The 19,776-nt window shown below is 38.6% G+C and overlaps 1 protein-coding gene across 1 annotated transcript in view; it reads left to right on the top strand.

Moving 5' to 3' along the window:
• TNFRSF19 (TNF receptor superfamily member 19) overlaps positions 1-19,052 on the top strand; it is a gene marked incomplete at its 3' end in the record, with an annotated part of 71,185 nt that extends 52,133 nt beyond the window's left edge. The window contains exons 5-8 of the mRNA XM_081083026.1: positions 11,970-12,134; positions 12,844-12,969; positions 17,722-17,824; positions 18,641-19,052. Coding sequence (XP_080939152.1) covers positions 11,970-12,134; positions 12,844-12,969; positions 17,722-17,824; positions 18,641-19,052 — 806 coding nt within the window. The remainder of the gene's footprint in view (positions 1-11,969; positions 12,135-12,843; positions 12,970-17,721; positions 17,825-18,640) is intronic.
• Between the last annotated feature and the right edge of the window lie 724 nt (positions 19,053-19,776).

Genomic DNA, 19,776 nt, shown 5'->3' with positions numbered 1-19,776 from the left:
CCAGTACAAACCTGGCCACCATTGTTGTGCCATTGTCTTCTTTGTTAGTGCCCAGCAAGCCTCCCTGGGTGTTAGGTATGTGGAGAACCACTGGCTCAGGGTGGGTGCAGGCAGGGACTGTCTTAAATTTATTGAGTGTTTTTATCATGAAAAGATATTGAATTTTGTCAAGTGCTTTTCAGCATAGTTGAGATGATCATGTGTTTTTTCCCCCCTCTCATTTTATTGTACTAGAGGGCCAATGCACGAAATTCATGCAAGAGTAAGTCTTCCTTCCCCCGGCTGCTGGCACTGGCTTCCCTCTGACACCCGGAACCTGGGCTACCCTCTGGCTGCCAACTTCCCTCACAACCCGGATTCATCTGGAAGGTTGTCCGGAAGGACATCCGGTCTAATTAATATATTATGCTTATACTATTATAGATATTATAGTGATTGATTTTTGTATGATCAGGTATCATTGCCTTCCTAGGATAGATCCCACTTGATCATGGGGTATCCTATATAATAAAGAGGTAATATGCAAATTGACTGTCATGCCCTTGCACAAGATGGCCACCCCCATGTGGTCAAAAGATGGCCGCCACAAGATGGCCGGCAGTGGAGGGGAGTTAGGGGTGACCAGGAGAGGGAAGTTGGGGGCGATAGGCCACAAGGGAGGGCAATTAGGGGTGACCAGGCCAGCAGGGGAGGGCATTTGGGTGAGACCGGGCCAGCAGGGGATGGCAGTTGTGGGTGATCGGGCCAGCAGGGGAGCAGTTAGGCATCGATTAGGCTGGCAGGGGAGTAGTTAGGGGGTGATCAGGCTGGCAGGCAGAAGCAGTTAGGGGCAATGAGGCAGGCAGGAGAGCAGTTGAGAGCCAGCAGTCCCGGATTGTGAGAGGGATGTCTGACTGCTGGGATCGGGCCTAAACCAGCAGTCAGACATCACCTGAGGGGTCCCAGATTGGAGAGGATGCAGCAGGCTGGACTGAGGGACACACGCCCCCCCCCCCCCGCTGTGCATGAATTTCATGCACTGGGCCTCTAGTAATCATATAATATGCTATGAATTGAATTTAGTACTACTTTGTTGAGGATAATTTTTGCATCTATACTTATAAGGAATCTTGATTTGTAGTTTTCTTCTCATGTCGTGCCTTTATCTGACTTTGGTGTCAGAGTAATGTTGGCCTCATACAATGAGTTAAAGTGTTGTTTCTTCATTTTTGGAAGAGTTTGAAAAGGATTGGTGTTAATATTAAAAAATATATTTGGTGGATTTCACCAGTGAAGCCGTCTAATCCTGGGCTTTTCTTTGTCAGGAGTTTTTTACTTACTGATTCTATCTCTTTGTTATGTCTATTTTTATTTTATTTTCTTCTTTTGTCAGTTTTGTTGGTTCATGTATTTCTAAGAATTTGTCCATCTCTTGTAGTTTACCCAATTTGTTGGTGCACAGTTTGAATAATATTTTTATATCCTTTTTATTTCTGTACAGTCAGTAGCAGTGTCCTCTCTTTTATTTCTGATTTTTAGAAATTGGAATCTTTTTTTTCTTAGTCAATCTGAAGTTGTGTCCATTTTTATTTTTTCAAAAAACCAACTTTTGGCTTTATTAGTTCTGTAGTGTTTCTATTCTCTGTTTTATTTATTTTTGCTTCACTCATTATTTCTTTTCATCTGTTAGCTTTGGGTTTAGTTTGCTCTTTTTCTAATGTCTTGAAGTTGAAGGGTTAGGTTATTGATTTTAGATCTTTTTTAATGTAGACATCTACTGCTATAAATTTCCTTCTAAACACTACTTTTTCTGTTTCCCATGAGTTTTGGTTTATATTTTTGTTTTCATTCATCTCAAAGTACTTTCTAATTTTCTTTGTGATTTCTTCTTAGACCCATTTGGTTATTTAAAAGTCTATTATCTAATATCTGCATATTTGTGAATTTTCCAGTTTTCTTTCTGTTAATGATTTCTGGCTTAATTCTGTTGTGATTAGAAAAGATAATCTGTCTGATTTCAGTCTTCTTAAATTTATTGAAACTTATTTTGTGACCTAAAATATGGTTTCTCCTGGAGAATATTCCCCATGCACTTGAGAAGAATGTGTACTGTGTTATCATTTATTATTCATTGAATAGAAACCAAACTCCTCACTACCATTTATAAATCCCTATGTGAACTTACCCTGACCAGCTTCTCTGGTATCATCCCCCTTCACTCTTCTCTTAGTTCTTTGAACCATCATAAGTATATTTCCTGACATTAATTAATGTTTTAGTGTAATAACACTGAATATATGACTGACTTATTAATGAACTTAATGCTGGAGGCAGTGGTCAGCAAACTCATTAGTTAACAGAGCCAAATATCAACAGTACAACAATTGAAATTTCTTTTGAGAGCCAAATTTTTTAAACTTAAACTATATAGGTAGGTACATTGTTATTAACTTAATTAAGATACTCCTAAGGCTTAGGAAGAGCCACACTCAAGGGGCCAAAGAGCCACATGTGGCTCGTGAGCTGCAGTTTGCCGACCATGGCTGTAGTGTAATAACAGTAATGTATCTTTTGATAGCATGTGGAACAATTCCTATGTATCTCTGAAAAGTTTAAAAATATATGGAAACAGCTTGTACATGAATGTTCATAGAAGCACTACTCACAATATCCAAAAGTTGGAGACAACCCAAATGTCCATCATCTGATGAATGGATAAACAAAATGAGGTACAGGTTTCCCCCAATACCCAAAACGAGAGCTTTCCTATGAAACCCTTTGTAAGCCAAAATGGCATAAAACTAAGAAGCAATTACTTTAGGGACACATCTTGCTAACAGATGCACAAAATAAACTGAGATAAAGCACAGATGCTCACACAGTTCAAAGCCCTGATGGCTCAATGCTGAGATGTTAAGTGTGATTCCCAGGAAAGAGCTTAGAAGCACCACTCTTTTTAAAAAGATTTTTATTTTTTAAAATATGTTTTTATTGATTTTAGAGAGAGAGGAAGAGAAAAAAATATCAATGAGAGAGAACCATCAATTGGCACCCTTGTACATGCCCCATAGTGGGAATCAAACCCATAACCCGGGCATGTGCCCTGACTGGGAATTGAACCTGTGACCTCTTGGTACATGGGGCGATGCTCAACCAACTGAGCCATACTGGCCAGGGCAGGTGCCACTCTTAATGATCTGGGTGCTGCTGCATCTATGAGGCACTGCATAACAAATGCTGAATGCTATTTTCCCCTTTCACCTTTTTTCATAAAAGCAAAAATGCTCTTTGGATTTCTTTTGGTTTCCAAAAACAGATACTAATGCAGGTCTTTAGTAAAATCAATATAGCATAAGAAAAATTTTCCAAAAGTAAGGGATACATGTATATCAGCCATAAAAAGGAAAGAAGTTCTGATATGTGCTACAGCATGGATGAACCTTGAAAACATGATGCTAAATGAAAAAAGATGGACACAAGAGGCCACATAATATTGCATGATTTTATTTATATGAGATATCCAGAATAAGCAAAATCCATAGAGACAGAAAGCAGATTAGTGGTTGCCAAAAGTGGGAGAAGGAGGGATGGGTAGTGACTGCTTAATGGATATGGGGTTTCTTTGTGGGGTGATGAAACTGTTCTGGAATTTAATGGCGATGGTTCACAATATTGTGACTATACTCAATGTCACTAATGGTAAATTTTATGTTACATATTTTAACTGCAATTTGGCAAATCTGTCCAATTTATTATTATTATTATTTATTTACTTATTAGTTGTGTAAACAAAAAAAGGCTCATTTAGGAATAATATTTCTATCCATTATTGAAAAACAGACCACATAGTTTTAAGACCAAAGTGTTTAGAATGAAAAGAATTAAATGATACAAACTTAATTTTGTATGTTCATCCAGTGCTTGGTATAAAGTGGATTAAAAAAATTAAACTATTTTGTTTATTGGCAGACTCTTTTGTGGTACATCTGGAATTCATATTTTGAGTGTTACCATAGGTATTTTTATTTAACCAGTTTAGATTAACAAGATAAAGCTTGCACGATAGAACTATATGCTTCCCTCAGTAAGACTGCAAGGAGTTCTTTGTTAATAATTGTCTTTAATTAAAGGACATGGCTAGAGGTAGATTTTCAGGTTTTAATTTTGTTAAACCTTTATTCGACATGGCCTTTTTTGTTGGTGATGATGGTGATGGAAAAGCACAAAAAGCAATGGGTTGAATTGTAGTTTTCTTGAAACAAATATAAAAGTCCAAGATAAAATATTTTACTGAAAATTATTAGAAAATGTCTCAATCATATGCCTTTAGTCCAGAACTAATTGTTAATGGAATTCCATGTGCCAAAATATGGAATTTTAACTTATCAATGAGTCAAAATGCTCATATTTCCAATTTTGTTGGTGTTTCCAGAGAGATATGTGATACAGCAAGAAACCTGATGTGATGTCTTCATGTGTTAAACACTGATGAAAACACAAGGCATTGGTGAAATCTCAAAAATGGAAGTTCAGACAGAAAGCATAATTAGTTCATTTACAACTTGTGCTTCTCTACTATGTTTTGATACTCATCTAATTATACTACATTGACCATAAAAATAACATTTAAAAAAGAAATTTTAAAAATCATATGTTATTTTTCTTTGCAACAGCCTCTTTAATCGTGGGGGTAAGACAGACTGAATTTGTAAAGCTCTATTTGTGTTTTAAATTAGGTCGTTATATTGTATATGTTAACTAATTAACTAGAGTTCATTGGCCTGTACAAAATAAGAACCACTAATCATTCACACTTTAGTATAATTTTTGCTCTAAATGGTTGGAAAGAGTATGGCATAATTTATGGGGGAGGGGGGGAGAGCATAAGTTTTAGAGTCAAACAACCCCAGATTGAATCTAGACCCAACCACCTGATGTCATTTTGAAATGAAAAAAGTATTTATAGATATGTACAGACTTCTTCATCTATGGAACCTTTGCCATAGGGATTATTGTGACATTTTCAAAGTCAGTATGGAAAGGCTATCCCCTGTAGGTGTTTGGTATATGGTAGTTGTTATGGTATTGATGATCATTTGTATAACTTTCCACAAAACATAATTATAGGCTACTGTACTAACAGTTCTCTAGAGGCTCATGGTATTTTATTCATACTTCTGAATAGTGTTAAGGGGAAGAGGGTATGTTTAAAGGTAGAGTTAATATGCCTAATTTGATAAAATGATAGGAATTCTTAGTTGTTCCCTTATCCAACTTGCCTAATAATCCATTTTTGAAATTTATAGCAAAGCAGCATTCTGTGGAAGATGAGATTGATCTCCAGAAGGTCCTCCCCTTTTCTAGGTTCTTTGGTAATTCATTATAAATCTGCCATCACTATGTATGCATTGTTAAATAAGATTACATTTGGTATATAATAACTAAAATAAGATCCCTTTGTGATGAATCCATAAAATGCTAATTAGAATTGATTGGAGAAGGCTAAATTTTTTTTAGTATTCATTCCAGGCAAAGTCTATGTATTGATAGATCTGAGCAAACACTGCTTTTTCATCCATAGTCAAATTAACACTGTATAAAATAAGTGTATGCAAATCAACCTGTTATTTGCCTCATGTTATTTCCATCTGTACTGTCCTACAAAGCCAAAGATGGAAGAATAGAAGACAAGCATGCTTTGAGCATAATTTTATCTTTTAAATATTTTAAATTAAATTTATTGGAGATAATACACCATCTGTATATTGCATTGTGTGTTTACAACCCAAAGTCAAATTACATAATTGCATATGATTGTTTGAACAATTCCCCATTTAATAAATTTGTTGGAATATTTGGGGTTTTTCAGTTGCTTTCAAAAACATTAATTTATTTAATCATTTATCAAATATTTATCAGGCACCAACTGTATGCCAGGAAATCTTGTACTTATTAGAAGTACAGTGGTGAACAAAACTGGCCCAAATCCTTGCCCTTGTGGAACTTATATTTTAGGGAGGGATTCAATTGGTTAGGGCAAAGACTGGGCTGTTGTAATAAGGAAACCCCAAAATATTATAACCTCAGTAATATAGAAGTTCCTCTTTCCATTCAGACAGTCCAGCCCATCATCCTGGTGGTGCAGCTCTGCTGCAGCACATCATTGAGAGACCAAGTTTCTTGCTCCCTATTGCTTTGCCAGCCTTTTGATATCTTTCTCATCTGTAGAATCAAGATTAGGCTGCTGCAGCTTTCAGCTTCCATCCCACAGTGAAGGGGAATTCTTGGGCAAGAAATTTGTACCTAAATTGGAGACGACACAGATGCTATACTCATCACTTCTGCTTACCATCCCTCCCCCATCAGTCTCTATTGACTCTAATTTATACATATGACCACACTAAGCTGCAAAGGGGGCTGGAAAATGAGAGCTCTTGCTGGACCCAGCTTAAATACAAACCAGGTGGATGTGTTGGGGAAGCAAGATGGATTCTATTATTCCCACCATATGGGAGAATGACAAGAAGCAAACAAGTTAAATATGTAAGTCTCATATGGGGATAAGTGCAGGGAAGTGAATAGAAAGCACTGGAGAGAGATGGTGATTTTAGAGTTTGGTGGGGAAGCCTCACTAAATAGGTGACATTTGAAGCAGGACCTACAACACTTGAAGCAGCAGCAGCCAATTGCACAAAGAGGTAATGACAGGTGGCAAAAATTTGTGGGAGAACCACGGGGTATTGGAGGGATAGAAAGAGAGTGGGTCATGATTGTAATGGAGAGCTCATTTTTGGATATGTTGTGTTTAAGACACATCTCCGTCCAAGTGAAATGTTCAATAGACTGTTGGATATATGAATCTACTGTTCAGGAAAGCAGCTCAAACTGGAAATATAAATTGCTAAGTAGTGAAATACACATCCTACTTCATCTTATTCTTTAATATGAAGGTCATGATTATTTCTGTGGGAAGAAATCAGCCAGACCATGAGAGAGATCATGGGACTTCTCAGTAGCTGTCCTGTCCAAGTGTATATGGAAGCTAGTTTCACACTGAGTTCATCAGCCCTAAGATAAATTTTCAGTGATTCCCATGGTGGATCTTGGTGTCTGCATAATGAGCCACTGTTTAATCGTCCCTGTGAGGAAATTGAGGTTCAGAGGTACAAATTCTTGTTCATGACCAGCGTAGAAAGGGGTGAGAGCCTCATTTTGAAAACCCATTTCCTTCCTCCCAAACCTGAACAGAGACCTACCTTTGTTAGAAGTATAGTCTGGGAAGAAGGACCTTTTGTTTAGCAGGTTTTTAAACATAGTCTGCTAGGTTGCCCAGAGAGCTCAATTGGTAGAGCAGGAGACTCTTAAACATAGTCTGTTAGGAAGTTGGAATGGTTAAACATGTAGGGAGATTCATAGAAAGCAGAGCTATGGTTACACAAAGGGGATGGCCCTGAAAACCCAGGCAGAGTGCACTGCCCAGCCTGACACTTCAGCAGCCATCTTTGCAAGCCTTTCCCATCTCTTTCTCTCTAACCAGCCCTTTCCAGATTCAGTTACCTCCATAAAATTTTCTCTCCTCCCACTTCAGTATTACTCCAACATTGCTCAGTGTGCCCATTCCTGGCACGCCTCCTCATGGCAGCTCATTATGTGACACTGAGACCCACACAGAGGCAGAGGGTTGCTGAAACTTTCAGGGCAGAAGCACTGGGGAAACCAGCTGTCATGCACAAGTGAACAGGTCTTCTGTCCCATGATCTTCCTGTGGCCTGGCTGGTTTCTCCCCACAGAGCCACAGATTTGAGCATGTTCTTCACAGAAACAGACTTGAGCCACATTTTGCTTATTGTTATCTCCCAGAATGTTTTACTCTGTTAGAAGCTACATGCATCCATGGAACACTGATCCACTGGAAAAGATCAAAAGGCCTTATTCCAGTTCTCAAGCAGTCTCCACTTTGCTGTGAAACCTTGAGCAAGCACTAAAAGTCTTGGTTTTCTCATCTACCAAATGAGAGTCAGCAATAACTGTCAGCACTTTGCCTCACTGGTAGGAAGGTTAAATCACTGAGAGTGTGTGAGCAATGTACAGATGTATGAAAGCACACAGATGTCCAGTCAACCATGTGGTCTGAAAACAAGTTCCTCTTCCAAGACTTTTCCATGACTAGTCAGAGTCCAATAACACAGATCTCTTCAACATACGAATCTCTCCAGCTACCTTTCAGAAGGGTGAAAAGTGAGGAGAGCATCTCTGCTGTTTGGATTTGTGCACCTCGTTACTTCAAAGGGTAACAGTGGACTTTATAACAACACTTGCTAAACTTTGCTGGTGACCTCTGTTTTCTTCTATTCAGATTCTAATTCAACGCGCTGAATGACTGGTAGGATGTCTTATGTATAGTAGATACTCAGTACCTCAGTTGAGCTAAGGAAAGGTATAATATAAAAATGAACCTATGTCATGTATGTAATGTGATGTAAAACGTAAGCTAAGAAAACAGTTCTTACTGAAATAAATTGCCAAAAGGTAATGCTAAGATTATAGTGGAATTTAAAAACTTAATTGGTTAGGGTAAGAGATGCCTTTGTATTTCAGAAAAGTTAAAACTTTCCAAGAATGTGAGTATTCCTATTCCCAGTTCTTCAGAAGTACGGTCCACATCCTAATAAGGTTTGGGGAAAATTCCTCACTGACATTCAGTATGCTTGGTGAACTATGGGCATAGAATTTAGTCAAAGCATGTGGGTGGGAAGAATCTTTAATCTCAATATAATTACAACAGCCACAGGTCAGCAAAGCAATATTTCTTAGTTTGCAGCAGATAAACCTTTTTCTGAGGAATTCTCAGCAACATCTAAATTAACCAGAACTTAATAGAGTGTAGACACCACTTCATGTAATTAGTACCAACCTCCTCCCCGCCTTTTTCTCTCTGCTTAAGTCAAAGAGAAAATAGGCTTTTAACAGGAATTTATGTGAATGAATTTCTGGGGTTGTTCCAAAATCAAATGATAGGTTGTTTTCCTATAGCTTCAATTTTATGTCTCTATTGCTGTATGTGACAATTGAACCTAAGAATAATGAACCCATTTCCAATAAAAAGATTATGTTTGCTATATAAGTGTCATAAACGTATACATATAAACAAGAGCATACATTCCAGAACTTGACTTCCCATGGGGACTTTCTGAGGGGGTGTCTGAGTTAACAAAGTGCCTTTTCTTATATAGGTGTCAAAAATTGAGTGGTAAAACTACTGCATTTTTCTTTTCATTTTCAGATGTACTGCCCTGGAAGGGCATAGAGAAAAGGGACTTATTTCCTTTAAAATTGATGTTATTATGGAAACTCTATAATATTGCAATTACAGTTGTAGTTTTCAATCATGGGAAAATATATATTAGCAAGACTTTCATGATTGGCATGGGGAAATAAATCCTGAATCACAACCATCAAGTTAAAAATAAAACTTCTTGCCCAGGTGTGGATCAATGGTTGAGCGTTGAACTATGGACCAGGAGGTTATGTTGCGATTCCTGGTTGAGGCACATGCCAGGGTTGTGGGCTCGATCCCCAGTAAGGGGCATGCAGGAGGCAGTTGATCAATGCCTCGCTCTCATTGATGTTTCTATCTTTCTATCACTTCCCCTTCCTCTCTTTCTAAGAAATCAATAGAAACATATTTAAAAAATAAAAATAATTTGTTTTCCATTTGGGGGCATTTTAGTTTGTTTATAAGTCAGAAAGAGTTCTTTTATCTGAAGGTAAATAAGTTGACTAATACATTTTAGAAAGATTTCAAACAAGAAGAACTTACAGAACTCTAATCATTAAATTAAAATCCCTATTTCGGTAAGGTTTTTTGAATATACAATACTATGTTAATTGATGATCTTAATAGTTACAACATTGGTTAGAAGCTTTGATATCTTCAACTCACATCATGTATTATACTTCATTTTTATGACAACTAGAGCCAGGTTGTTTAAAGGAAAGTATAAGCTAAGGGACCTGATCTCATTCCTATAAACTGCCTTGCTCAAAAACATTAATGAGATGGCAGTTTGCCACAACTTTCCCATTTGGCCCACATAATTCTTCTATTTCCCAAATAACTTCCCCTTCAATGAAGCCTACTACTTTACTTGCATAGGATATAAATTCTTTGTCAGTTATCTATTTGTTAGTGTTTGAGATTAAAGATATTAACCATGTTCACAAACAAATATTCTTCAAAATGTGTGATTAGTTTATGATTCCTGTTTATCCAAGGAATATAGCTTATATATAAATCCTGAACAAATAATTGCCTTTCCAGGTGGCAATAAGAAACTTTTATTAGTGTGATTCAGATTTATTGAGCCTAGAAATACCAAGATTCAATGTTACAAGATAGTCATTCCTGTTATATTTATGATTCAATAATATTAACCCAAGACATTCTCTCTGATTCTAGTCTGCAGCAAGGAATGGGGAGAAAGGTATCAGCTACTGAGTTGGCTTGCCTATAGGTGCCATGTTGCATAAATACACATGCCAGCCTTGAATCTTTAGAGTTTCAATGTCCATTATGATTGCCTTAGGCACATGTGACACGTGAGCACTTGAAATATGGTTGGTCAAATGGAGATGTGCTGTCAATGTAAAATCACACCCAGCTTTGACATTTTTATATAAAAATAAAGAATGCAAAAGATGTCAGTAAGTTTTACATTGAGTGCACATTGAAATGATAATATTTGAAGATAATTGGCTTAAGAAAAAGGTTAATTTCACCTGTTTATTTTTCCCTTTTTAATGTGGATTCTAGACAACTTAAAATTACATGAGTGGCGCATGCTTCTGTGAGGCAGCAGGGAGCTTCTGCCGGTTGTTGCTAAGGAGCTGGGAGCAACTGAAGGGAGCAAAATGGAGTCCTACCTCAGCTTAAGGGCAGTTACTTGGAGACAAAGAAAGCATAGCTGTTCCTCTGTTTAGGTTTCCATCTCTCAAATTCTTTTGAGGCTAGTTAAATGGGACCTCACTGAATACAGATTTCTAAACTGAGTTTGTCCATCCCAGTACCCAAAGATAAAGTGTCAACTGCGATCTTCATTGATACAATGGCTAATGTTCTATAGCACTGGGTACAGTGCTTGTTCTAAATGCTTTTATGATCACCCATTTCATCCTCTCACCAGCAAGGTAAGGCAGGTACTATTTCTACCTCTGTTTGAACAGATGTGGACTTGAGACTCTGAGACATTAAGTAATTTTCTCAAGGTCACACATCTAGAAGTTGACCTGTACAGTAGGATTCCCCAGATTTCGGCCCTTAGCCATGATGCAGTATTATCCTCGAAGAAAAAATCTCTTCTTGATGCTTTAAGACATTAGTATGCATGCCTCTCCATCATATAACAATGGTGTCAGTGTTTTCTCCACAACTTAGATGTTGTTCAGTAATGTAACAGCTAAGATTTAAAAATATTTACTGTGTCAGAAATTGGGGACCTAGTGTAAGGTCATGAATGGTCCAACTTCTTGTTTTTCCCTAAAGTTGCCCCCAAAAGCATACCATAGTTCAGTCTATTTTAAAATGTAGGTAGCTTGATTCAAATGAAATAAATATGAAGTACCTACTATGTGCCAAACACATTGCCAAGTACTGGGGACACAGAGATAAAGATGATAAATTCACAAATGGTTCTGGTCTAGGGAACCTAAAAGCACCTTCCTGCAATACAGTGTTGAGGCTTGTGTGTTGTGGGAATGAAGGAGCAGAACATTACACAGTTTGGGGTTCAGGGCAGAGCTGTAGTAGTCAAGAAATCTTCTAGGAGGAGGGAGTGCTTAAGCCATCTTAACATACCTCCCACTAGTTCCTAGGGTTTGATTTATATTGCATGAAGACCATTGTTAATAATGACAGCTGAGGTCAGTGTACTAGTAAGTGTCTGAGTCTCTTGGGTGGTTGAGAGCACTGATTCCATTTGTTTGGTTTTCAGGTACCAGTAAGGTCAACCTCGTGAAGATCCCATCCACAGCCTCCAGCCCGAGAGACACAGCCCTGGCTGCTGTTATCTGCAGTGCCTTGGCTACTGTCCTGCTGGCTCTGCTCATTCTCTGTATCATCTATTGTAAGAGACAATTTATGGAGAAGAAACCCAGCTGTAAGTTTTGAGCTCTTTCTATTTCTCAGCATTGGTGAAGTACAATTATCATCATTGTCATTTTCGTGTTCCACAAGAGACTTGAATAAGACGAGAATCAAGGAGCTGTTTAAGGCACAGAGAGCACATGAAAAGAGATCTCACAGTCTTTTGTCACAGTCTTTTTAGCCCTGAGGGAGCAGACTGATGGGTAGCAGAGATGTCCCTGTGCCACTAGGCAAAAATAAAAATTACTCTAAGTGCTAGCAACATAAGTACTTTCCATTTCAAGCTTTCTTAACAAATTATTTCATACTAGATGCCCAGTGCACAAAGTTTGTGCACTGGTAGGGTCCCTACTAGCTGCCAGCTGCTGGCCAGGTACTCCCTCCCTTCCCCTGGTCGCCTGCCACTGCCACCGCCACTGCCGGCCAGGGCTTCCTGTCACTGCCACTGCTGGCTGTGGCCTCCCTCCCTTCCCCTGGCTGGCCCCACCCCCCTGGTCAAACTCCCAGATGACCTCCCGGTCGAGGGGACAATTTGCATACTACACTTTTATTATATAGGATTTGTGCCTTCGTGTAAGAAGAAATATTTTAAAATGTGAATGATAGCCTTCTTTTAAAAAAAATACAAATGCTAGGATGGTACTTGTCTGTATTATGATGTGAAGGACGTCCTTTAAAGAGGAAATTGTCTTTACTGACAGAATTCTCACCCCCTCCTTTAGGGTCTCTGAGAGCACAGGATATTCAGTACAATGGTTCTGAACTGGCCTGTTTTGACAGACCTCAGCTCAATAACTCTGCTCCCAGAGCCTGCTGTCAGTGCCACCGGGACTTAGCCCAGACCTGCGGTAAGTTCAGACAGCTATGAATCCATTAGGGAAACCAGAGGAATGACATTGAAGCTGCAAAGGACTGTTCCGTTCCTGTTTGTCCCACAGCTGGGTTGCTCCGCTTGGTTTCTACTTAAAGCTAATCTTGTTAAATAGTTATTCTCACCCTAACCTGTTTGGCTCAGTGGATAGAGCGTCACCCTGCGGACTCAAGGGTTCCATGTTCGATTTCGGTCAAGGGCATGTACCTTGGTTGAGGGCATATCCCCAGTGGGGGGTGTGCAGGAGGCAGCTGATCGATGTTTCTCTCTCATTGATGTTTCTAACTCTCGATCCTTCTCCTTTCCTCTCTGTAAAAAATCAATAAAATATAGTTTAAAAAAATAGTTATTCTCCACCGTACTCAAATGTTTGGTGTGTGTTGTGCCACTTAAATATTAAGAAGAAAATAATGATCAAAATCCTAAAAGTTTTCAGCAAATTTGTCTTTGTTGTTTTGAGTCAGTTAATCTAAAACACTATCAACTTTTTGTAGAGGAGGACTTTGTATCCCTTCCTTTCTAGTGGGTTCACACCTAAAGTTCATGTATCCACCTTAATGCCTTGGATTTCTTAAGGAAGAAGGAGGAGAAAGCTCTATGACAGGGTTTTCCACAAACCATAATTGCCTGTTAGTTTATTGACAGAAATGAAAGTTCAGGGAAATAATTCAAATGGGAATTGGTTTCTGATGTGGGCAAAATGGGCAAAGGTAGTACCAACTTTCTTTGCCACTTATTTATATTCATTAACACAAGGTTTCTACACTTACACTCCCCACTCCTATCCCCACTATAATGACCTTATCTCCACTGCAAAGTACAATTTGATGTGGCCAGCAACCCTTTCTAGAAACCTGCCCTGGCCTCCCTCCTCTCTCCTCACTTCCCAATTCTCTTAGCACCTTTGAAGCAATACTAACATCAACTTTTGTCACATTCTTTAAGTGAAATGTATCCTGATGAGATTGACTTATTCTCTTGGAACTGTTTAATTTTTCTTTTTCAAGAAATTGCAGGATTGAGCTTTTCAATCTAATATCTCATATGTGGCATAAGGAGTTTTCAACATAATTATTTTTCTACTGATCATAACTATATTCTATTTTAGGAATATATTTAAGAATGAAATGTAAGACTTTGTGGTGTGTGGGAATCTATTTTTGCCTCTGACTACACTGATAATAGACTCTTAGCTACCAATAGCTACTGGATCCTCAAAATGCCCCAAGCGTTGTTTCCTAGATACTGTACCATGACATTGACACAGAATCAGAGTGAGGGATAATTTCTTAAGATAGAAATTCAAATTTTAAATATAATAAAATACAGCATTGTACAAACTCTGCCTCACCTGAACTTCTGTCTGAAAAGAAACATTAAATATATAGATAGCCTTGTTTCATGTCCTCTTAGAATGCTGAGCTTAATCCCCCCATGCTAATGCCTAGGTTCAATACAGTTTTCCATTTAAATCACTTCCTCCTTAATAATGTGCCTTTTTTCTTTTACCTTTTTATTTTAACATGTTTTTAGACTTACAAAAATGTTGAAAGGCTAGGACAAAAAACTCCCCCATACCTTTCACTCAGATTCCCTAAATATTAACATTTATCTCATCTGACGTTTACTTTATGATTTTTATCTCTATCTCTCTCTCTTAAGTGGTATATATATATATATATATATATATATATATATATATATTATTCATACATGTTTTGTATATTTTTTAAAAATATATTTTATTGATTTTTTTTGACAGAGAGGAAGGGAGAGGGATAGAGAGTCAGAAACATCTATCAGCTGCCTCCTGCACACCCCCTACTGGGGATGTGCCCACAACCAAGGTACATGCCCTTGACCGGAATCAAACCTGGGAACTTCCAGTCTGAAGGCCGATGCTCTATCCACTGAGCCAAACCGGTCAGGGCTGTTTTGTATATTTTGCATATACACACACATTTTTGCATATGTATATATACACATATATATACACTTTTTTTTTTCACTTGCCATTTAAAAATCATTTGCAGATATAATGTCCCTTTACCCTTTATTACTTTGGTGATTGTTTTCTAAGAACAAGAACATTCTCTTACATAAAGCACGCTTATTAAATCAGGAAAGTAACATTAAATCTATTGCTATTAAATAATCTACAGAATATATTCAGATTTTCCTAATTGTCCCAATAATGTCCTATGTAGCAAAAGAAAATCCCAGATAACACTTATTTACTTGTCCTGTCTCTTTACTCTCATTTAATCTGGAATATTTCTTTAATCTTCCTTTGCGTTTTATGACAATATTTTTGACAAAAGCAGGCCAATAATTTTGTAGAATGACCCTCAGTTTGGGTTTTCTCATTTTTTTTTTTATGATCAGATTCAGAAATACCACAGAGGTGATGTTGTGTATTTCTCAGTGCCCCATATCAGGAGGTACATCTGTCTCATTTCGGTCAGATTAACTAGGGTCACTTTGTTAAGGTGGTGTCTGCAAGCTTTCTCTACTACAAAATGATCATTGTTTTTGGTAATTAATGAAACTTCGTAGGAGATTATTTGAGATTATGTACATATCCTATTGATTTCAAACTTTGGCCCAGTAGTTTAGCATTCTCTGATGATTCTTACCTGAGTCAGTCATTAGTATAATGGTTAACAATTGCTGGTTTTCTAATTGCATCATTCTTTCTACATTTATTAGTTGGCATCCTATGGTCAGAAAGAACTTCCCTTCTTCCCATTTATTTACTTTAATTAGTGTGGACTAATGGACCCCATTCAGTGGGTTACAATCCTTTGTAATCATTTATTTTGATGCTCAAATGTTCCTAGATTTGACAAGTGGAAATCCCTTCAGGCTGTTTCATGCTCGTCTTATACTTTCCCTGATTGAGTCCTAGAACCAGCCATTTCTAGAAGGAATGGGAGTGCCTTTTGCTTTTAAATAATTTTGAGAAATTCCACAGTGAGCATGACACATGTTTGTTGAGTTAATTGGTAGTGAATCCAAGTGAGTTCTTCATGGTCATAATAACACGTATTCAGACAGCACAAGGTGTGGCCTGTTTGAGAGAGATTCAGGTGAAAGTATGTTGGCTGTCTGTCCTGCTTAACACTGGTTTGCAATTGTATCTCAATATATTTTCAAAAGGGAAATATTAGTTTCATATTATTCTCCTGTTTATAAAAGTAAAGAGATAATCCTCATGTTAAGTTTGAATATACATAAACATATATGTACATGTAAATATATAATTACTTCAAGTCTTTTTCTCTCTATATATATATGTGTGTCTTTGTATTTGCCTGTATGCTTTAGTATGTTTATGGTTTTATAAAATTAGAATTATATGTGTATATATATAGAGAAAAGTCTAGCTGTTCACCAAATATTGACAGTGTTTATTTCTAGTTTATAGGGCTAAGGAAGATTTATTTTTAAATTTAACTAATCTCTCTTTTTTTTAATAATTTTTATTTCTTGAAGTATTACAAAGAGTATTACATATGTCTCCTTTCCGCCGCACCCCTCCCTTGACATTCCCCCGGCCCCTACCCCCTAGTGTTTTGTGTCCATTGGTTATTCTTATATGCATGCATACAAGTCCTTCAGTTGATCTCTTAACTCCCCCCCCGCCCCTCAACCCCCCCCCCGCAAACCCTCCCTAGGCTTCCCACTGTAGTTTGACAGTCTGTTCAATGCTGCTCTGCCTCTGCATCTACCCCTGTTCATCAGTCGATACTGGTCCCCATTATCTGTCCCAACCTCACTGGAGCCCTCCCAACCTCACTGGGGCCGTTTTGTCCTCACCAGGGCCATCTTGACCTCACCGGGGCCGTCCCTACCTCACTGGGGCTATCCCTACCTCACCAGGGCCGTTTCCACCTCACTGGGGCTGTCCCGACATCACCGGGCTGTCTCGACCTTGCCGGTGCCGTACATCACCTGGGTCGTTTCGGCCTCACCGGGGAAACACGAAGTTTGGCACTCTGTCCACAGCAGGGCAGCTCCCCACCAGACAAAATCTCCAGGCTTTCCTGGTGGCTAAACATCCAGTACGCCTGCTCGGACTTCGCCCTCCACCAAGTGCACAGACTGCCCATCTGCCGTCCCCCAGTGTCCCACGCGAGACTGGAACCAGTGGGAGTGCTTGTGCACCTGCTGGTACAGTGGTTTCACATTGCCAGCCCAGCCAGCCGGGCCAGGCCTGCCCCGAACCCGACTCCGCGCCCCCCGCCGCCCCCCCCCCCCCCCCCCCCCCCGGATGCAAGGAGCCGAAATCTGCAGCCTGCTGGGTTGGGCTCTGTACTTGGTGCCTCTGCCTTTTCTTCAATAAATTTAAGTGTACAGTTCAGTGGATTAAGTACATTCACATTATTGTGCAACCATCACCGCCCATCCATTTCCAGAACTTTCCCATTTTTCCAAACTGAAACTGTATCCATCATACACTAACTTCCCATTCCCCCTCCCCCAGCCGCTGGCAACCACCATTCTACTTTGTCTCTATGAATTTGAATACTCTAGGTATATAATATAAATGGTTCATCATTTTTTTAAAAAGATAAAAACAGAGAAAAAAATTAAGACTCATATTCCCGTTCCCCAAAAAGTTACCCAAAGGGGAATAGTTCAAGTTTCAAGAACGATGTTGTACTGGTATTAAAGAGAACATTCCCAGGAAAAGCATTATGCTTCACACCTCTGCTGTCTTTCCTAGGGCCTGTTCACTTGATCCCATCCTTGTGCTGTGATGACTCCTGCAGCATCGACCAGGTGACTCTTGGTTGCAGGATGCATTCCCAGGCCACAATTCAGGAGAGGTAACTGGGTATTTTTTAAGCAATATAATTTCATAATTTTTGTGAAAATATGCATTACATTCATTTACCAATTTTCATGTGAAACATTTAAAAATGTTTCATGAGGGCATCACTTTTTAATATCATTAATGCCATTCTGGTCATTGGAGGGGGCATGTGTTTGGCACGAATTAGGTAAGTCTCTCAGGGTTACTAATATCCAATACAACATTTTTTATACTTTACCCTCAATTTTATTTTATTTTTTTAAAATATATTTTTATTGATTTCAGAGAGGAGGGGAGAGGGAGAGATAGAAACATCAATGATAAGAGAGAATCATTGATCAGCTGCCTCCTGCACGCCCCCTACTGGGGATTGAGCCCGCAACTCCTGGCATGTGCCTTTGACTGCAATCGAACCTGGGACCGTTCAGTCCACAGGCTGACGCTCTATCCACTGAGCCAAACCAGCTAGGGCCCCTCAATTTTATTTTTGTCTTTATTTGTGACACTTCTGCCATCTGCAAGTAATTTTTAACATGTCATGTACTCATAGAATTTTAGAACAGCCTTCAAACTCAGTTAAGACCCAGGAAACTGCATGTTTTAGACATTGTATTAAGTATAACTACATTGATTAAAACAAAGTATATTCAATTTTAAAGTAATTGGAGGAATTAAGCTTATTGTATTAAAGCAAGTTTATAACAACTGGAATTCTGACAATAAGTTGCTATTTCATCTAGAAAGCTTGAAAGTATTGTTGGAATGTTGCTTTGTAGTCGTGGTTTTTCTCCCTATAGAACACTTAAAAGTCTTTTGAACATGTGTTCAGAAATGCAGGTCCGGTGGGAGAGACCATGCCGTCTTTCTTCGGGTCCCTTTCTCAGTTCATCTGTGGCGAGTTTTCGGATGCCTGGCCTCTGGTGAAAAATCCCATTTATGGTGATGATATCTCCTTTTGTGACTCTTATCCTGAACTCACTGGAGAAGATATTTATTCTCTCAATCCAGAAAATGAATCCTTGGATTCAAACAGTAGTCAGGATTTGGTTGGTGGCACTGTTCCAATTCAAGCTCCTTCTGAAAACGTTACAGAAACTACTGATTTGTTTAGATACAATTCACTGATAGAACCAGTTCGAACTCAGGATGCACTAATTACTAGAAGCCAGCTAGGTCAAACGAGTGGGGATATCATTAACCGAACCACTCAAACTCAGACGTCCCTCCAGGTAAGGCAATGACTGATTTTACTGTGGACAAAGCATTGACTTTTGGAAGACCATAGGGAATGAATTCTGTTCCTACCACAATATGTGGGGGAACCTGATGAGATTTGCCATCTTTCATAACTTCTTGTGTGTTAAAGAAGAATATATACTTTTTAATTTTTTTCAAATATATCTTTATTGTTGAAAGTATTACAGATGTTCCCTTTCTCCACCCCCCATTGACCCCCTTTACCTTGTTCCAGCCTCTCCCCAGATCTTCCCCACACTATTGTTTGTCCATGGGCTATGCATATATGCATAACAATTCTTTGGTTAATCTCTTCCAGCCCTTCCCCCTTCCCTCTCAAATACCTCATTCTGCGGCATGCTTCAATGTCTCTGAATGTTTTTCATTAATCAGTTTATTGTGTTCATTCGATTCCACATATGAGTGAGATCATGTGATACTTGTCTTTTTCTGACTGGCTTATTTCATTTAGCATAATACTCTTCAGGTCCCTCCATGCTATCTCAAATGGTAAGAGATCCTCCTTTTTTACAGCTGTATAGTATTCCATTTGTGTAAATGTATGACAGTTTTTTAGCACTGCTATGAACATAGGGGTGCATATATTCTTTCTGATTGGTGCTTCTGGCTTCTTAGGATATATTCCTAGAAGTGGGACCACTGGGTCAAATGGCAGTTCCATTCTCTTAATTTTTTAAGGAAACTCCACACTGTTTTCCATAGTGGCTG

Source organism: Myotis nattereri (genome assembly GCF_964212035.1).
Source record: "Myotis nattereri genome assembly, chromosome: 2".
NCBI lineage: Eukaryota > Metazoa > Chordata > Mammalia > Chiroptera > Vespertilionidae > Myotis > Myotis nattereri.
Note: the sequence above shows the minus strand (reverse complement) of the source record. Positions and strands in the feature narration are given on the sequence as shown.